The sequence below is a fragment of the Dendrobates tinctorius genome, unplaced genomic scaffold (genome assembly GCF_039654945.1).
Source record: "Dendrobates tinctorius isolate UK_male_01 unplaced genomic scaffold, ASM3965494v1 ptg000160l, whole genome shotgun sequence".
NCBI classification, from domain to species: domain Eukaryota; kingdom Metazoa; phylum Chordata; class Amphibia; order Anura; family Dendrobatidae; genus Dendrobates; species Dendrobates tinctorius.
The window spans coordinates 21,702,666-21,723,449 of NW_027361827.1; the positions used below are offsets into that span (position 1 = coordinate 21,702,666).

General features: G+C 42.0%; 1 protein-coding gene across 5 annotated transcripts in view; it reads left to right on the forward strand.

Annotated features, from left to right (window-relative positions):
- Nucleotides 1–20,784, forward strand: part of LOC141052466 (protein shortage in chiasmata 1 ortholog-like) — a 356,749-nt gene that overhangs the window by 75,927 nt on the left and 260,038 nt on the right. For all 5 annotated transcript variants that reach the window (XM_073549702.1, XM_073549705.1, XM_073549703.1 and 2 more), the window contains 2 exons: nucleotides 3,995–4,067; nucleotides 11,925–11,994. In XM_073549702.1, coding sequence (XP_073405803.1) covers nucleotides 3,995–4,067; nucleotides 11,925–11,994 — 143 coding nt within the window. The remainder of the gene's footprint in view (nucleotides 1–3,994; nucleotides 4,068–11,924; nucleotides 11,995–20,784) is intronic.

Sequence of the window (20,784 nt, forward strand, 5' to 3'; positions counted from 1 at the left end):
AGTTCTTCAATACAAAAAGTTAAACTCATATATTATATAAAGTCATTACAAACAGAGTGATCTATTTCAAGTGTTTATTTCTGTTAATGTTGATGATTATGGCTTACAGTCAATAAAAGCCCCCAAAGTCATTATTTCAGTAAATTAGAATACTTTATAACACCAGCTTGAAAAATTATTTTAAAATCTGAAATGTTGGCCTACGGAAATGTATGTTCAGTAAATGCATTCAATACTTGGTCGGGGCTCCTTTTGCATCAATTACTGCATCTATGCGGCATGACATGGATGCGATCAGCCAGTGGCACTGCTGAGGTGCTATGGAGGCCCCGGTTGCTTTGATAACACCCTTCAGCTTGTCTGCATTGTTGGGTCTGGTGTCTCTCATCTTCCTCTTGACAATACACCATAGATTGTCTATGGGGTTAAGGTCAGGCAAGTTGGCTGGCCAGTCAAGCACAGTCATTTTGTTGTTTTTAAACCAGTTATTGGTACTTTTGGCAGTGTGGACAGGTGCCAAGTCCTGCTAGAGAATAAAATTTCCATCTCCAAAAAGCTTGTCGGCAGGGAAAAGCATAAAGTGCTCTAAAATGTCCTGGTAGATGGCTGCACTGACTTTGGTCTTGATAAAACACAATGTACCTACACCAGCAGATGACATGGCTTCCCAAGCCATCACTGATTATGGCAACTTCACACTAGACCTCAAGCAGCTTGGATTTTTTGCCTCTCCACTCTTCCTCCAGACTCTGGGACCTTGATTTCCAAATGAACTGCAAAATTTACTTTCATCTAAAAAACAACACCTTATACAACTGAGCAACAGTCCAGTTCTTTTTCTCTGTGGCCCAGGTAAGACGCTTCCGGCGTTTTCAATTGGTCATGAGTGGCTTGACACAAGGAATGCAACACTTGTAACCCATGTCCTGGATACATCTGTGTGTGGTGGCTCTTGAAGCAATGACTCCAACGACAATCCTACTCCTTGTGAATCTCCCCCAAATGTTTGAATGACCTTTTCTTAACAATCCTTTCGAGGCTGCGGTTATCCCAATTGCTTGTGCACCTTTTTCTACCACACAATTTCCCTCTTTCTCTCAACTTTCCATTAATATGCTTGAATACAGCACTCTGAACAGCCAGCTTCTTTAGCAATGAGCTTTTGTGGCTTACCCTCCTTGTGGAGTATGTCAATGACTGCCTTCTGGACATCTGTCAAGTCAGCAGTCTTCCCCATGATTGTGGAGCCTACTGAAACAGACTAAGGGACCTATTCAAACGCTTAGGAAGCCTTTGCAGATGTGTTTTGTTAATTATTGTAATTTACTGAGATAATGACTCTTGGGTTTTCACTGGCTGTAAGCCATAATCATCAACATTAACAGAAATAAACACTAGGAATAGATCACTCTGTTTGTAATGACTATATATAATATATGAGTTTCACTTTTTGTATTGAAGAACTGAAATAAATTAACTTTTTGATGATATTCTAATTTATTGAGAAGTACAGTCATGGCCAAAAGTTTTGAGAATGACACAAATATTAATTTTTACAAAGTCTACTGCTTCATTTTTTCTAATGGCAATTTGCATATACTCCAGAATGTTATAAAGAGTGATCAGCTTAACAGCAATTACTTGCAAAGTCAATATTTGCCTAGAAAATGAACTTTATCCCCCAAAACACATTTCAACATCATTGCAGCCCTGCCTTAAAAGGACCAGCTAACATCGTTTCAGTGATTGCTCCATTAACACAGGTGTGGGTGTTGATGAGGACAGGGCTGGAGATCAATCTGTCATGATTAAGTAAGAATGACACCACTGGATACTTTAAAAGGAGGCTGGTGCTTGGCATCATTGTTTCTCTTCTGTTAACCATGGTTATCACTCAAGAAACACGTGCAGTCATCATTGCACTGCACAAAAATGGCCTAACAGGGAAGAGTGTCGCAGCTAGAAAGATTGCACCTCAGTCAACAATCTATCGCATCATCAAGAACTTCAAGGAGAGAGGTTCCCTTGTTGCCAAAAAGGCTCCAGGGCGCCCAAGAAAGACCAGCAAGCGCCAGGACCGTCTCTTAAAAGTGTTTCAGCTGCGGGATCGTGCTACCAGCAGTGCAGAGCTTGCTCAGGAATGGCAGCAGGCAGGTGTGAGTGCATCTGCACGCACTGTGAGACGGAGACTCTTGGAGCAAGGTCTGGTCTCAAGGAGGGCAGCAAAGAAGCCACTTCTCTCCAGGAAAAACATCATGGACAGACTGATATTCTGCAAGAGGTACAGGGAGTGGACTGCTGAGGACTGGGGTAAAGTCATTTTCTCTGATGTATCCCCTTTTCGATTGTTTGGGACATCTGGAAAACGGCTTATTCGGAGAAGACCAGGTGAGCGCTACCACCAGTCTTATCTCATGCCAACTGTCACGCATCCGGAAACCATTCATGTGTGGGGTTGCTTCTCAGCCAAGGGAATGGGCTCTCTCTCAGTCTTGCCTAAAAACACAGCTATGAATAAAGAATGGTACCAGAATGTCCTCCAAGAGCAACTTCTCCCAACCGTCCAAGAGCAGTTTGGTGATCAACAATGCCTTTTTCAACATGATGGAGCACCTTGCCATAAAGCAAAGGTGATAACTAAATGGCTCAGGGAACAAAACATAGAGATTTTGGGACCATTGCCTGGAAACTCCCCAGATCTTAATCCCATTGAGAACTTGTGGTCAATCATCAAGAGACGGGTGGACAAACAAAAACCTTCAAATTCAGACAAAATAAAAGCATTGATTTTGCAAGAATGGACTGCCATCAGTCAGGATTTGATCCAGAAGTTGATTGAGAGCATGCCAGGGAGAATTGCTGAGGTCCTGAAGAAGAAGGGTCAACACTGCAAATATTGACTTGCTGCATTAACTCATTCTAACTGTCAATATAACCTTTTGCTACTCATAATATGATTGCAATTATATTTCTGTTTGTGATAAAAACATCTGACAAACACTCATAAAAACCAGAGGCCAGCAGATCATGTGAAAATATAATATTTGTGTCATTCTCCAAACTTTTGGCCATGACTGTACTTGTATATAATTTGCATACTTCCACATTCCAACTAAATATGTCCAGCCTCGCTTAATACACTTCCATTGAGTGAGGCCCCGTGCATCTAGTTGGCACATGACCACATGTATGCAGCTCACATACTTGCGATCACGCGCCCGCCATTCCCAGCACCCGTGAATCTATGCAATGCGCACTTTGTGAGGATTCACGAGTCTGCAGTCATATAGAGTGACTGCAAACTTATACCTTAATGCCTGACAACCCCTTTAAAAGCAAAGAAGTAACACATAACTGCATTATCCCACTATACACTGATTTTTTTCCCTCTTTCTTTCACAATGCACAAAACCAGAATTTATTACAGTATTTGATATCATTGTGCTGCCCATTGACTTCAATATCAATGCAAAAACTTTAGTACTTATTTGTAGTTTACGGCCTAATTTTAGCAGGTTTCTCTCATAAAATATATTACAAAGTTGCTTATTTTCATGAGTAGGACAGATTTAAACAAATATATCATGCAATCATTTAGCATATAGTTTGGGAAGTATTTTACAGTTATCAGAGAACAATCAAGAAAATGTAGAGATTTCTCTTTTTATATGGAATCCAAAACTATACCAAAGGTCAACATACTTTGTAGGCAAATTTCCAGCACAACGAAACCTGCAGCACCGTTTTATGTAGGTAGAGGGCAGTCTAGTGCTATTTGATGAAAGTGTTATGCAAAATAATCCATTTTATCATTTGTATTCATTGGCTAGAAACATACATGTATTTATTTCATTGTAATAATAGGTGACATTGTAATACTAAGGAAGAAAAATTTTTTTTAATTTTCTTAGATTATGTATTTTTCTTTTGTCTGTTTAAAACATAAGTCTTTGTGCTACATTTCTACATAAATCTTTCCCTTTTGTCTTTGCAGGTCATCATGCTAACACAAATGGATGCAAACACCATTGCGGAAGCTCTAAATAATGCCAGTGTTAAAACTGGAGGTAAACATTCTACAGTATCATTCAGGCAAAACCAAACCTCAATATATCCAAAAAAGATGAAGGCAGTCCAAAAGTCCAAAATATAGTGGTTTATTGACCCATCATGCCCTAACATGATGGGTCAATATTAGATAGATAGATAGATAGATAGACAGATATTATATACCGTTGTGGCCAAAAGTATTGACACCCCTGCAATTTTGTCAGATAATACTCAGTTTCTTCCTGAAAATGATTGCAAACACAAATTCTTTGTTATTATTATCTTCATTTAATTGTCTTAAATGAAAAAACACAAAAAGAATTGGCACTGTTCGAAAAATCATGCGATGCTTCTCTAATTTGTGTAATTAACAGCACCTGTAGCTTACCTGTGGCACCTAACAGGTGTTGGCAATAACTAAATCACACTTGCAGCCAGCTGACATGGATTAAAGTTGACTCAACCTGTGTCCTTGTGTGTACCACATTGAGCATGGAGAAAAGAAAGAAGACCAAAGAACTGTCTGAGGACTTGAGAAACCAAATTGTGAGGAAGCATGAGCAATCTCAAGGCTACAAGTCCATCTCCAAAGACCTGAATGTTCCTGTGTCTACCGTGCACAGCGTCATCAAGAAGTTTAAAGCCCATGGCACTGTGGCTAACCTCCCTAGATGTGGACGGAAAAAAAATTGACAAGAAATTTCAACGCAAGATTGTGCGGAAGTTGGATAAAGAACCTCAACTAACATCCAAACAAGTTCAAGCTGCCCTGCAGTCCGAGGGTACAACAGTGTCAACCCGTACTATCCGTCGGCGTCTGAATGAAAAGGGACTGTATGGTAGGAGACCCAGGAAGACCCCACTTCTTACCCCGAGACATAGAAAAGCCAGGCTGGAGTTTGCCAAAACTTACCTGGAAGAATGTTCTCTGGTCAGATGAGACAAAAGTAGAGCTTTTTGGGCAAAATCATCAACAAAGAGATTACAGGAGAAAAAAAGAGGCAGTCAAAGAAAAAAACACGGTCCCTACAGTCAAACATGGCGGAGGTTCCCTGATGTTTTGGGGTTGCTTTGCTGCCTCTGGCACTGGACTGCTTGACCGTGTGCATGGCATTATGAAGTCTGAAGACTACCAACAAATTTTGCAGCATAATGTAGGGCCCAGTGTGAGAAAGCTGGGTCTCCCTCAGAGGTCATGGGTCTTCCAGCAGGACAATGACCCAAAACACACTTCAAAAAGCACTAGAAAACGGTTTGAGAGAAAGCACTGGAGACTTCTAAGGTGGCCAGCAATGAGTCCAGACCTGAATCTCATAGAACACCTGTGGAGACATCTAAAAATGGCAGTTTGGAGAAGGCACCCTTCAAATATCAGGGACCTGGAGCAGTTTGCCAAAGAAGAATGGTCTAAAATTCCAGCAGAGCATTGTAAGAAACTCATTGATGGCTACCGGAAGCGGTTGGTCGCAGTTATTTTGGCTAAAGGTTGTGCAACCAAGTATTAGGCTGAGGGTGCCAATACTTTTGTCTGGCCCATTTTTGGAGTTTTGTGTGAAATGATCAATGTTTTGCTTTTTGCTTCATTCTCTTTTGTGTTTTTTCATTTAAGACAAATTAAATGAAGATAATAATACCAAAGAATTTGTGTTTGCAATCATTTTCAGGAAGAAACTGAGTATTATCTGACAAAATTGCAGGGATGTCAATACTTTTGGCCACAACTGTACACATGATTTTTGTTCTGTGTATGCGTATAGAATTGTGCATTTGTAAATGTGACTATTTTAAAAACATACATGAAAATATATGCAACTCGCTCCTACTATTATTAATTTAATTGTTATTATCAATATATATAAAAATAAATGTATGTATTTGTGTGTGTATGTGTGTATCAGCCACGCCCACTCCACATAGTCTCACCCAATAACTAAGCATCTTTCATTTCACCAGAGCTGTTTAAAAGAAGCTGAGCTGTGATTGGTTGCTATGAGCAACAGTTTTCCCACTGCACAACACCTCAGCAGACACTGACCGGGTGGCAGAAATCTAGCATCCCTGGGAACATAAGCTCCCAGCCATTGTATACCCCCCAAGAAAGTAGCAGAGAGCACATGACAGTTATGAATCACCCTCTCCCGTGCCTATATACCCATCACATAGCCTCCATTCCATAGTCCAGTGCCCATATACCCATCACACATCCTCCATTCCATAGTCCAGTGCCCATATACCCATCACACATCCTCCATTCCATAGTCCAGTGCCCATATACCCATCACACATCCTCCATTCCATAGTCCAGTGCCCATATACCCATCACACATCCTCCATCCCATAGTCCCACAGGCACATCTTCCCTCTTAAAGGGATCCCCGGTATGGAAGTGAGGGCAAATCCACTCAGCACTCTGGTTCTGACGCCAGGCCCCTCTTAAAGGGATCCCCGGTATGGAAGTGAGGGTAAATCCATTCAGCGCTATTATTCTGACCCCAGACTTCTATTAAAGGGATCATTGGTATGGAAGTTAGGACCGTTCCACTCAGTGATCTAGTTCTGACCCCAGACCTCTCTTAATGGGATCCCCGATATGGAAGTGAGGGCAAAATCTACTCTGCACTCTGGTTCTGACCCCAGGCCCCTCTTAAATGGATCCCCGGTATGGAAGTCAGGGTAAATCCATTCAGTGCTCTGATTCTGATCCTAGTCATCTCTTAAAGGGATTCCAGGTATGGAAGCTAGCACCGTTCCACTCAGCGCTCTGGTTCTGATCCCAGACCTCTCTTAACCCCTTTCTGCCATGAGACATACTATCCCGTCCATGTGCCCTGGGACTTAATTCCCAGGGACGGAATAGTTCGTCATAGCGATCAGCGGCGCCCACGTGGTGAGCGCCGCTGATCGTGGCCGGGTGTCAGCTGATTATCACAGCTGACACCCGGCACAATGTGTCAGGGGCGGTCACGGACCGCCCCAACACGTTAACCCCTTGTACTCCGCGATCAAACATGATCGCGGTGTACCGGGGGTTAAAGGGAAGCATCAGCAGGGAGGGGGCTCCCTCCGTGCTTCCCTGAGCCCCCCACGACAGCGCAATGTGCAGCGCTGCTGCAGGGGGCTCTTTCCCTACAGGCCCCCGGATCCAAGATGGCGACGGGGACCTTCGGGGGCCTGTAGGGAGCTGACTTCCTCACTGCCTGCAAAGCGCAGTAACGACCCGCCCTATAATACTGTCCCATTAATTAACCTCTTTAGCGAACCCCTTAAAAAATAAAAATAAAAAACGAAGCAAAAAATAATGATTTATTATCATACCACCGAACAAAAAGTGCAATAACGCGTGATCAAAAAGACGCATATAAATATCCATGGTACTGCTGAAAACGTCAGCTTGTCCCGCAAAAAACGAGCCACCATACAGCATCATCCGCAAAAAAATAAAAAAGTTATAGCTCACAGAATAAAGCGATGCAAAAATAATTATTTTTTATATAAAATAGTTTTCATTGCATAAAACCGACAAAACATAAAAAAAGACCTAAATGAGGTATCGCTGTAACCGTACTGACCCGAAGAATAAAACTGCTTTATCAATTATACCGAACGCGGAACGGTGTAAACGCACCCCCCAAAAGAAATTCATGAAACGCTGGTTTTTGTTCATTCTGGGTCCCAAAAATCAGAATAAAAAGCGATCAAAAAATGTCACGTGCCCGAAAATGAAACCAATAAAAACGTCAACTCGTCCCGCAAAGAATAAGACCTCATATGACTCGGTGGGTCAAAATAGGGAAAAATTATAGCTCTCAATATGTGGTGATGCAAAAACTATTTTTACAATAAAAAGCGTCTTTTAGCGTGTAACAGCTGCCAAACATAAAAGCCGCCATAAATAGTAAATCAAACCCCCCCATTAGCCCTCAATATGTGGTGATGCAAAAACTATTTTTACAATAAAAAGCGTCTTTTAGCGTGTGACAGCTGCCAAACATAAAAGCCGCCATAAATAGTAAATCAAACCCCCCCGTTATCACCCCCTTAGTTAGGGAAAAATATTAAAATAAAAAAAAGTATTTATTTCCATTTTCCCATTAGGGTTAGGGCTAGGGTTAGGGCTAGGGTTAGGGCTAGGGTTAGGGCTAGGGCTAGGGTTAGCGCTAGGGTTAGGGCTGAGATTAGGGTTAGGGGTGTGTTGGGGTTAGGGTTGGAGTTAGAATTGGGGGTTTCCACTGTTTGGGCACATCAGGGGCTCTCCAAATGCAACATGGCGTCTGATCTCAATTCCAGCCAATTCTGCGTTGAAAAAGTCAAATGGTGCTCCTTCCCTTCCAAGCTCTGCCATGCGCCCAAACAGTGTTTTACCCCCACATATAGGGTATCAACATACTCAGGACAAATTGCAAAACAACTTTTGGGGTCCAATTTCTCCAGTTACCCTTAGGAAAATAAAAAATTGGGGGCAAAAATATCATTTTTGTGGAAAAAAATGATTTGTTTATTTTCACGCCCAGGAATTATAAACTTCTGTGAAGCACTTGGGGGTTCAAAGTGCTCACCACACATCTAGATAAGTTCCATAGGGGGTCTAGTTTCTAAAATGGGGTCATCTGTGGGGGGTTTCCACTGTTTAGGTACATTAGGGGCTCTCCAAAGGCAACATGACACCTGCAGACCATTCCATCAAAGTCTGCATTCCAAAAGTCACTACTTCCCTTCCGAGCCCCGACGTGTGCCCATACAGTAGTTTTCTCCCACATATGAGGTATCAGCATACTCAGGACAAATTGGACAACAACTTTTGGGGTCCAATTTCTCCTGTTACCCTTGGGAAAATAAAAAAATTGGAGACTAATTGATCATGTTTGTGGAAAAAATACGATTTTTTATTTTCATGCCTGGGCATTATAAACTTCTGTGAAACCCTTGGGGTTCAAAGTGCTCACCACACATCTAGATAAGTTCTTTAGGGGATCTAGTTTCCAAAATGGGGTCATTTGTGGGGAGTTTCCACTGTTTAGGTACATTAGGGGCTCTCCAAAGGCAACATGACACCTGCAGACCACCAAAGTCTGCATTCCAAAACGTCACTACTTCCCTTCCGAGCCCCGACGTGTGCCCATACAGTAGTTTTCTCCCACATATGGGGTGTCAGCGTACTCAGGACAAATTGGACAACAACCTTTGGGGTCCAATTTCTCCTTGTACCCTTGGGAGAATAAAAAAATTGGTGACTAAAAGATCATGTTTGTGGAAAAAATACGATTTTTTTATTTTCCTGCCTGGGCGTTATGAACTTCTGTGAAGCACTGGGGGGCTCAAAGTGCTCACCACACATCTAGATAAGTTCCTTGGGGGGTCTAGTTTCCAAAATAGTGTCATTTGTGGGGGGTTTCTACTGTTTTGGTACATCAGGGGCTTGCCAAACGCGACATGGTGTCCGATCTCAATTCCAGCCAAAAACGTCAAATGGCGCTGCTTCCCTTCCGAGCTCTGCCATGCGCCCAAATAGTGGTTTACCCCCACATGTGGGGTATCAGTGTACTCAGGACAAATTGCACAATAACTTTTAGGGTCCTGTTACCCTTGGAAAAATAAAAATTGGGGGTGAAAAGATCATTTTTGTGGAAAAAATATGATTTTTTAATTGTACCGCTGTACGTTATAAACTTCTGTGAAGCCCTTGGGGGTTCAAAGTTCTCACCACATATCTAGATAAGTTCCTTGGGCGGTCTAGTTTCCAAAATGGGGTCACTTGTGGGGGGTTTCCACTGTTTAGGTACATCAGGGGCTCTCCAAATGCGACATGGCATCTGAATTCCAGCCAATTTTGCACTGAAAAAGTCAAACGGCGCTCCTTCCCTTCTGAGCTCTGCCATGCGCCGAAACAGTGGTTCCCTCCCACATATCAGGTATCAGCGTACTCAGGACAAATTGCGCAATAACTTTTGCTGTCCAATTTCTCCTGTTACCCTTGGTAAAATAAAAAAAAATTGAACCTGAAGTTTTTTTTTTTGTGAAAAAAGTTAAATGTTAATTTTATTTTAAATATTCAAAAATTCCTGTGACGCACCTAAAGGGTTAATAAACTTCTTGAATGTGGTTTTGAGCACCTTAAGGGGTGCAGTTTTTAGAATGGTGTCACTTTTGGGTATTTTCTATCATATAGACCCCTCAAAGTGGCTTCAAATGTGATGTGGTCCGTAAAAATAAAATGGTGTTGCAAAAATGAGAAATCGCTGGTCAAGTTTTAACCCTTATAACTTCCTAACAAAAAAAAATTTTGGTTCCAAAATTGTGCTGATGTAAAGTAAACATGTGGGAAATGTTATTTATTAAGTTTTTTGTGTGCTGTATCTCTGTGATTTAAGGGCATAAAAATTCAAATTTGGAAAATTGCGAAATTTTTGCCAAATTTCCATTTTTTTCACAAATAAACGCAAGTTATATGAATGAAATTTTACCACTAGCATGAAGTACAATATGTCAACAACAATGTCAGAATCACCGGGATCCATGGAAGCGTTTCAGAGTTATAACCTCATAAAGGGACAGTGGTCAGAATTTTAAAAATTGAACCGGTCATGAACGTGCAAACCACCCTTGGGGCTTAAGGGGTTAAAGGGATCATTGGTATTGAAGTTAGGGCAATTCCACTCAGCGCTCTGGTTCTGACCCCAGGCCCCTCTTAAAGGGATCCCCGGTATAGAAGTGAGGGCAATCCACGCTGCACTTTGGTTCTGACCCCAGGCCCCTCTTAAAGGAATCCCCGGTATGGAAGTGAGGGCAAATCCACTCTGCGTTTGGTACTGACTCCAGGCTACAAAGGGATCTCCAGTATGGAAGTTAGGGAAAATTCCTCAGCGCTCTGGTTCTGACCCGAGGCCTCTCTTAAAGGGATCCCCAGTATGGAAGTTTGGACCGTTCCACTCAGCACTCTGGTTCTGACCCCAGGCTGACGGGATGATGTGGCATATTAGGGGTAGCAGTCCAGTGACTCTGAAGGGATGATGTGGGATATTAGTGGTAGTAGTCCGGTAGCTCTGGCTGATAGGATGATGTGGGATATTAGGGATAGTAGTCCAGTGGCTCTGGATGATGGTATGATGTGGGATATTACTGGTAGAAGTCCGGTGGCTCTGACGGGATGATGTGGGATATTAGGGTTAGTAATCCGGTGGCTCTGGCTGACGGGTTGATGTGGGATATTAGGAGTAGTAGTCCAGTGGCTCTGGCTGACGGGATGATGTGGGATATTAGGGGTAGTAGTGCGGTGGCTCTGATGGGATGATGTGGTATATTAGGGGTAGTAGTCCGGTGGCTCTGACGGGACGATGTGGGATATTAGGGGTAGTAGTCCAGTGGCCCTGGCTGATGGGATGATGTGGGATATTAGGGGTAGTAGTCCAGTGGCTCTGATGAGATGATGTGGGATATTAGGGGTAGTAGTCGGGTGGCTCTGATAGGATGATGTGAGATATTAGGGGTAGTAGTCCGGTGGCTCTGGTTGATGGGATGATGTGGGATATTAATGGTAGTAGTCCGGTGGCTCCGGCTGACGGGATGATGTCGGATATTATAGTGAATGTGGCTATGCGGAATGGGCGGGGATATACACTCTATATATAGATAGATAGATAGATATAATCATTATAATTTGTTATAACTAACTGTAGTTAGTTACTATGTCGGGGCAACGACGGGCTCTTCAGATAGTTTTATATAAATACACGATAGATAGATAGATAGATAGATAGATAGATAGATAAACAAAAATATGGTATTAAGTAGCCCCTTTCTTACTTTGAGGTCATGACAAAAACATTTCAAATAATTGACTTCTACTGTCTCTAAACTATTGCTTGTCATTGTAACAGGTTTAAAAGCAACTGTCTTATGTCCAGCTAATAGAAATATATTTCTGGAGACCACAGATGTGCTACACAGGTCAGTCAGAATTCCATATATTGAGATTGCTTGAAGTAATATAGATGTCAATATAGATGTCAAATATTAAGCTAGCTTCATCCATGTGTTACATCACTTAGAGGCGAATCAAGGCTTTCCTGCACCTGGGACTTTCCCTCTTAGTCACATAGCCCTTATATAACCTGGAGATGCGTTTGGTTCATTGTCCTGTTGCAACAGAAATGATGTTCTCACTAAGTGCAAACCAGATAGGATGGCATGTCATTGTAAAAGGCCGTGGTAGCTATGCTGTGTGGTTGCGCCTTGACTTTATAATAAATCACCAACATTGTCACCATTAAAGCAACCCCACACAATCACACCTCCTCCTCCAGGATTCATGGTGGGCACCACACATGTATCACCTATTCAGCATCTCAGAGCAGAAGTCTCTTCTTGTTTGCAGTCTTCAGTCCTTCTTTGCAGCAATTCGACCACAATGGCCTGTTTCTCTTAGTTTCCTCTGGATAGCTGATGTTGAGATATGCTTGTTATTTGATGCCTGTAAGTTATCTGAGGTGCTGTCAAAATGTGGTTTCTAATGCTGGTAACTTTGATGAACTTATCTTCTGCAGCAGAGGACTAATTATCGATCTTCCTTTCCTGGGGTGGTCTTGATGAGAGCCATTTTCAACAAAGCAATTGATGGTTTTCATGACTGTATTTAGGTTACTTTCAAAATTCGAGCAATTTTCACAAACACGTCCTGAAAGCCGTTGATTCCATTTGTGAACTTTTAAATAGACATTCTTGTTCATTGGTAGCTATTCCATGTCACTACCTGATAAAATTACATGAGAGAATGCCATTGGGGTGTAAAGTTGTCAACTGAGTAACTATGCGAATACTTTGAGAAAGCTAAAGATTAACATTTATTCGGGTTTGTTTCTCACATTTGTTTACTACTTGTTTCTATTGGTCCTTTGTTTTTGCTGCCTTCATTATGAATCTATGGTTTGCACTATAGGAACAGAAAAGCGCAAATAGGGTCTTATCCGATGATAAGATAATAGAAATATATAAATTCTACTCACTCGTCGGAAAGAAAAGGCACATAGGATTAGTAATAAGCTGCTGCACGTCCAAGGGTCAGACTAGTGACTGCCGAAATATAGAATCCTACAGAGCTTTTTTTGGACTCCGTGCGCTCATACTTCGAAACGCGTTGGCAATAAAAAACATTGATCATTCATCTCAACTGTGATCTTGTATATTATTAAGCAGCGCACGGAGTCCAAAAAAAGCTCCATAGGATTCTTCATTATGAATCTACAATGAACAGATTCCAATAAGAACAAAGGAAACAACTGCAAGAACAAGTGTGTCCAAACTGTAGAGAACGCATTACACTGTTCCTAATAAAAAGTAGACATCAACAAAAATGGTTAACATTTACTTTATCAATAAACAATAGTTACTATAGTATGATATACTGGATTATTGTTACCTGAAGGATCTTTGTAATGGCTGTGTAAAGGATAACACATCATATCATTCATTATCTGTTGAATGGATGAAATGTATTTTGAATTCCATGTACCTGGACAATAATCCATTGTCAGTACAGTTTAGGTAATGAGAAACCACACAGGACTGACACTCGCACCCTGACGTGGACACAGAATAGTTGTCCTGACCTTTGTGACCTCACTACATCAGTTAAGACAGTTAAGGACTCGGAGCCACGTTGGGCTCCTACCGGTCTGTGGCCCGTACCTTTAATAGCCACAGCAGTATATGGACAAGGGGCAGTGTAAGGTACCGGAGACCGACCACCGTTACCAGAAAATGGGGTATTGTCATCTACCTGACCCCACTAGAGAGGCCACTGCTCCAGCCTTTGCGGCGCAATTGAGTTTGCAGCAGGAGCTGCAGTTTAAGAACTACCTTACATCTATGCTAACGAGCTGCCATCGTCTGAACCGTTGTTATATCCTTTGCCTTTAATGTCCCGTTTGTACCCCCTGACTAACCCTTTATCTCCCGACTGTTTAACTATTTACCTCCCCTGTAAATAAACCTGTTAACCCTTGCTCTGCCTGCTTCCCATCACTGCATCCCGAGTTCCTGCTTGATACACTTACAGTAGAGTGGTTGACCATTGAGGAAGGAAAGAAGGATGCAGTTGCACACAGATATAATCTCAGCAAATTTACAGGGAGTCAAAAAAGCTTTATAGTTAAACTATCTTACACAGGGATGAGCTTGATGATTACAATAATTTTACAAAGGGCAACAAGATGACTTGATCAAAGGCAGCAAATTGTGTTTGCTCATCTTAGCAACAATTTAATAATACTTGTGATGGTTTACTGGCAATAACTGTAGCAGCACATCCTTCATTTTTGTCTGTGTCACTTTGTATTCAGCTCAGCATACATTTACAGTGTTTGTCATAAGTAGGGATGAGCGAGCACTAGAGTTGAGCGAAACAGGTCGGCCAGATTCATAAGTCGCCGACGTATGGCAAAGTCGGGTTTCGCAGACTGAAACCCGACCACAGCGTGAAGTCGGCCATGCGGTCGGCAAAACGAGCGCCAAAGTCGAATTTCCCAGAATGCTTGCCATATTCAGATTTCCCAGAATGCTTGCTCGTGACTTTTTTCAGCCACTGAGCAAGGACGTACACTGTGGGCAACGAGATGACATGTGCAGCGTCCGGGGAGAGAGAGAGAGTTTTCGCGCACTTTAAAAAAGCGGTCCAGCATTTAGGTGTGTTTACAGTCCTCCACTCCCTGCCAACTTTGCTTCCCCATTGACTTGCATTGGGTTTCGTGTTTCAGTCGGACCTTCGACTTTTCACGATAGTCAGCCAATTTCGTTCGACTCGACTTTTGAGAAAGTCGGGTTTCATGAAACCCGACTCGACCCTAAAAAAGGCAAATTCGCTCATCTCTAGCGAGCACTAAAGTGCTCGGATGCTCGTTACTCGAACTGAGCCATTCCCTAATGCTAGGGTGCTTGTTTCGAGTACCAAGTCTAATGGGAGTCAATGGGAAATCTGACCATTTTTCCTGCAGACCCTACAAGGAGGTCAGGGGGACAGTGAAAGTGTTGAAATGGAAAGGAAAAAAACGTTGAATCGAAGTAGAACAGCATAGGAAAGACCCCTAGAAGCATCTCTGACTCCCAGATCACTGCTGAAAACAATAGTGTCGCACTTTTACTCCACTTTAAAGACTGATAACAAAACAGTTAAAATTTATGAGAAATTGGAATTTACAGGGAAAAAAGTTAAGAAATATTCTTTCCTGTATAGCGACTTGTATATAAGGAAACATTTAATAATGATTTTAAAAAAATAATTTAAGTAAACCAAAATTTAAATTTTTACTAAAACATTGGAAATTTATTATTATTATTATTTATTGTTATAGCGCCATTTATTCCATGGCGCTTTACATGTAAGGAGGGGTATACATAAAAACAAGTACAATAATGTTAAACAATACAAGTCATAACTGGTACAGGAGGAGAGAGGACCCTGCCCGCGAAGGCTCACAATCTACAAGGGATGGGTGAAAATACAGTAGGCGAGGGTAGAGCTGGTCATGCAGTGGTTTGGTCGATCGGTGGTTACTGCAAGTTATAGGCTTATCGGAAGAGGTGGGTCTTCAGGCTCTTTTTGAAGGTTTCGATGGTAGGTGAGAGTCTGATATGTTGTGGTAGAGAGTTCCAGAGTAGGGGTGATGCGCGAGAGAAATCTTGTATGCGATTGTGGGAAGAGGAGATAAGAGGGGAGTAGAGAAGGAGATCTTGTGAGGATCGGAGGTTGCGTGCAGGAAAGTACCGGGAGACGAGGTCACAGATGTATGGAGGAGACAGGTTGTGGATGGCTTTGTATGTCATGGTTAGGGTTTTGTACTGGAGTCTCTGGGCAATGGGGAGCCAGTGAAGGGATTGACAGAGGGGAGAAGCTGGGGAATAGCGGGGGGACAGGTGGATTAGTCGGGTAGCAGAGTTTAGAATAGATTGGAGGGGTGCGAGAGTGTTCGAGGGGAGGCCACAGAGCAGGAGGTTGCAGTAGTCAAGGCGAGAGATTATGAAGGCATGGACTAGGGTTTTTGCAGATTTTTGGTTGAGGAATGAACGGATTCATGAAATATTTTTGAGTTGAAGTCGGCAGGAAGTGGAAAGGGCTTGGATATGTGGTTTGAAGGAGAGATCAGCGTCAAGGATTACCCCGAGGCAGCGAGCTTGTGGGACTGGGGAGAGTGGGCAGCCAGTTACTGCAATGGATAGGTTTGTTGGGGGGGTCACGTGAGATGGGGGAAAGATGATGAATTCTGTTTTGTCCATGTTAAGTTTCAGAAATCTAGCAGAGAAGAAGGATGAAATAGTGGACAGACATTGAGGGATTCTGGTTAGTAGGGAGGTGATATCTGGTCCAGAGATGTAGATCTGTGTGTCATCAGCATAGAGATGATACTGAAATCTCAGAAATTTCAGAGTAATTTATGATGGAAGCAGGAAATACCAAAAATTTGTTGGGTAGGGACTCAGATACAACCTGTATTATACATAAAGGAGGGCCTCATACACATTCTGTTCAAATTGTCATGCAGTGGGGCTTTTACACTAATAGAAGCTATGGACATGTGACAAGGTAGCACGGGGTGGCAGTCATGGGCGATTCACTAAGCAATAGTCAGTGAGCACCCCAACTCCTTATACATGAAAAGATAAATAATTCCCTTGTACTGCATGCGCAGCATGCACCACAGCACACTCACAGGCTCTGTCAGATTCCCCTCAGCTGCTGCCATGTCAGCTCCGCATTCATGAGCTCCACAAATCACTTCAGAGGCGAGGTCTTTTTCCAACAGCTTAACTTTACTAGACAGCAGCGTATTCATCATATAGGCAGCATAAGTCAAATGCAAAGACATCTTCTTATCTGCATTCTTCACACAAGCAGCACAAGTTAAACATAGAGACATCTTCTTATCTTTCCCTGTTATCCAGACATACTCTATCTCCTGCATCAGCGTCCCTTTCCCGGCAAGCTTAACTATATCCCTGGATAATCTGTGTCCCACCTGTTTCCTTGGACAATCTCTGTCCCACTCGTGCTCCAGGCCCACCAGCTTCCTGCCATTTCCCTAGTCCGGCTGCGAGTTATAGGGTAACGGGCTCGCCGACTCAGCTGCCTCCTAATCCCAGCCACTAGCTTCGGATCCTTCCTCGGAACAGATCTGTATAAGCTGGTGACCACCTGCACGATTCTCAGCCCGGGGTCCCTTACTGACACAGCTTTATCCCCACGGCCTGTAATACTCTGCTCACACGTCCTGCCCTTGGGCAAGGTGCCCGGGCATCTGCCTCTAATCAGGAAGTGCCTTTCCTATACCTCCCTGCTCTGTGCTGCCTCTTATCTATCCTATTCTCTATATCTATTGTGCCCCCTCTATTCTAATCCCCCTATGGTCCTGCACTACTTACTAATCTATCCCTAAGCTAAAGCACATTACATCACATTACAGTACATGACAAATGCATTACAGTGCACACAATAGCAAAACATTAGTAAAACATCAGGGTGCCGAATGTGACACAGGTGAACAGCATTAAGGAGAGAGAAGGTACATGAGGGTCCCCGCAATCTCCTTACACTTATCCCTCCTAAAATATTTTCATCCCTTATCATGGAGGCACCTGTCAAAGTAAAAGTGTTAGAAAACATTTTTTTAAACATATATACAATTAAGACAGTCTTTATCTGATAACTTTTGTTGGGTCAACCATGACCTCGGCACCACTCGGTTGGAGCCCTGGAACAGAAAGTTCAAGTCTCTTTTAACTCGGGTCCGACTAACCCCAGTACCTTGCTCCTGGGACTCAGAAACATATGGTGTGGCACAACAACCATTCAAGCCCATGGGCCAGTCCTTTCCCGCTCCAGGTAGCCATGTGAGAGTTTATTTTTTGCGGGACGAGTTCTACTTTTGAACGACACCATTGGTTTTATCATGTCGTGTACTAGGAAGCAGGAAAAAAATTTTAAGTGTGGTGAAATTGCAAAAAAAGTGCAATCCCGCACTTGTTTTTTGTTTGACTTTTTTACTAGGTTCACTAAATGCTAAAACTGACCTGCTACTATGATTCTCCAGGTTATTACGAGTTCATAGACCCCAAACATGTGTAGGCTCTTTTTTATCTAAGTGGTGAAAAAAAAAATTCCAAACTTTGCGGAAAAAAAATTGCGGCATTTTCCGATACCTGTAGCGTCTCTATTTTTTGTGATCTCGGGTTGGGTGAGGCCTTATTTTTTGCATGCCAGGCTGACATTTTTAATGATACCATTTTGGTGCAGATACGATCTTTTTATCACCCGTCATTGCATTTTAATGTAAGGCTAAGTGCACACGTAGCAGAAAATTTCTGCTTGAAAACCTGACTCCGTTCCCAGAAACCGCACCTATTTTTCCGCGGCGTTTTTTGTGTGTTTTTTGCACGGTTTTGATGCATTTTTGATTCGCTTTTTCCGCAGCGGTTTCAAAACGCATGGAAGAAGCCAAAACCGCGGAAAAATCCGCAAAATTATTGTGCATGCTGCGTTTTTTACCGCGATGCGTTTTTTTCGCGGTAAAAAACGCATCAATGTGCACTAAAAGTGCAAAATGCATAGAAATGACTGGGAAGCTTATTTTTAGCGGTTTTATAGCGGTTTTATAGTGAAAACCGCGGTAAAAACTGCTAAAAAAAACGCTGTGTGTGAACACAGCCTAATTCTGTGAGGGCTTAATTTTTTCACATGTTCACTAAATGCTAAAATTGACCTGCCATTATGATTCTTCAGGTAATTACAAGTTCGAAGATACCAAACATATATACAGCTCTGGCAAAAATTACGATAACCACCACATCAAAACCCTGTCATGGACATCCCATTATCCAGACCTGAACCCTATTGAAAACCTCTGGAATGTAATCAAGAGGATGATGGATTGTCACAAGCCATCAAACAAAGAAGAACTGCTTAAATTTTTGCGCCAGAAGCAGTGTGAAAGACTGGTGGCAAGCATGCCAAGACGCACGAAAGCTGTTTTTAAAAATCATGGTTATTCCACAAAATATTGATTTCTGAACTCTTCCTGAGTTAAAACAGTATTGTTGTTTCTAAATTATTATGAACTTGTTTTATTTGCATTATTTGAGGTCTGAAAGCACTGGGGTTTTTTGTTAATTTTGACCTTTTCTCCTATTCAGAAAAAAAAAAAAATATTGCTTGGGAATTCGGAGACATGTTGTCAGAAGTTTGTAGACTAAAATAACAATTTACATTTTACTCAAAAATATACCTATAAAGAGAAAAATCAGACAAACTGAATATTTGGAAGGGGTCTCTTAATTTTTTCCAGAGCTGTAGGTTCTTTATTATTTAAGTGGTGAAAAAAAATCCAAAGTTTCTAAAAAAAAAAATAAAGTCGACAATTTCCAAGACCCGTCAAATCTCCTTTTTTCCTGATCTGGGGCTGGGTGACGACTTATTTTTTGCGTGTCGGGTTGACATTTTTATTGATACTATTTCGGCGTAGATATGATCTTTTGATCACCCGTTATTGCATTTTAATGCAATGTTGTGTCGACCAAAAAAATGTAATTCTGGCATTTTGATTCTTTTTTCGTAACACTATTTACCAATTGGATTAATTCTTTTTATATATTAATAGATCAAATGATTCTGAACGCGGTGATAACAAATGTGTATTTTTTTATTTTTTAATTGTTTTATTTTGAGTGGGGTGAATGGGGGAACTTTTACATATTTTTTAATATTTTTAAAAACATTTTTTTTTACTTTACACATGCTTCAATAGCCTCCATGGGAGACTAGAAGCTGCAATCATCCTATCGCCTGTGTTACACACAGCAGGACTTCAGCCATACTCTGAGCAGAAATGCTCACTTGCTATGAGCGCTGACCTCTGGGCTTTACAGCAGCCTTTAACATGTTAACAGCCACAGGTGGATTGCGATTCCACCCACAGCTGTTAGGGGCACATGTCAGCTAATGAAATCAGCTGATATGTGCTGGAAAAGTTGCAGGCTCTTCGCTGGAGCCCACGGTAAACAGGAAACCAACCTTAGATGTACCTATACGGCTAAGGTTGGAAAGGGGTTAAAAAAGTGCAGTTGTGGCACTCCTACACTCATAAAGGCTCTGCACACAGCGCAAAGCCACAAAAAAAATAAGGAGGATCATCCGTACACCCGTGAAGGCGCCAAATGGAGTGTCTCATAAAAAAAATAAGAAGCCGTAGTTTTGGCACTTCTTTACTCATAAAGGCTTTGCACGGAGGAGGGTCATCCAGTCATTCATAGACCCTTCAAGGCAACAACTGTCAGGTCTCATTAAAAAAATTTTGAAAATGTGGTTGATGTACTCCTACACAAATGAAGGCTTTGGACAAAGTGCAATGCCAGGAAAAAATTATAAGGAGGGTCATCTAAAAATCCATAGACCCTTGAAGGCAACAACTGGGTGGCCTCATTAAAATATTTTGAAAGTGTAGTTGATGTGCTCCTATACTCATAAAGGCTTATAAGGTGGGTCATCCAGTCATCCATAGACCCTTGAGGACAACAACTAATGGCCCTCATTCAAATATTGAAGATTAAAAACACTTTATATGCTACTGTCATCTGGTGGTGTGGAAAAGTCGAGGCTAATCCAGGCTTTATTTATTTTTATTAGAGTGAGCCTGTGAGCATTTTCTGTTGACAGCTGAAAGCACTTGTCTGTTTTGTAACCCTCGGCGGCACTTA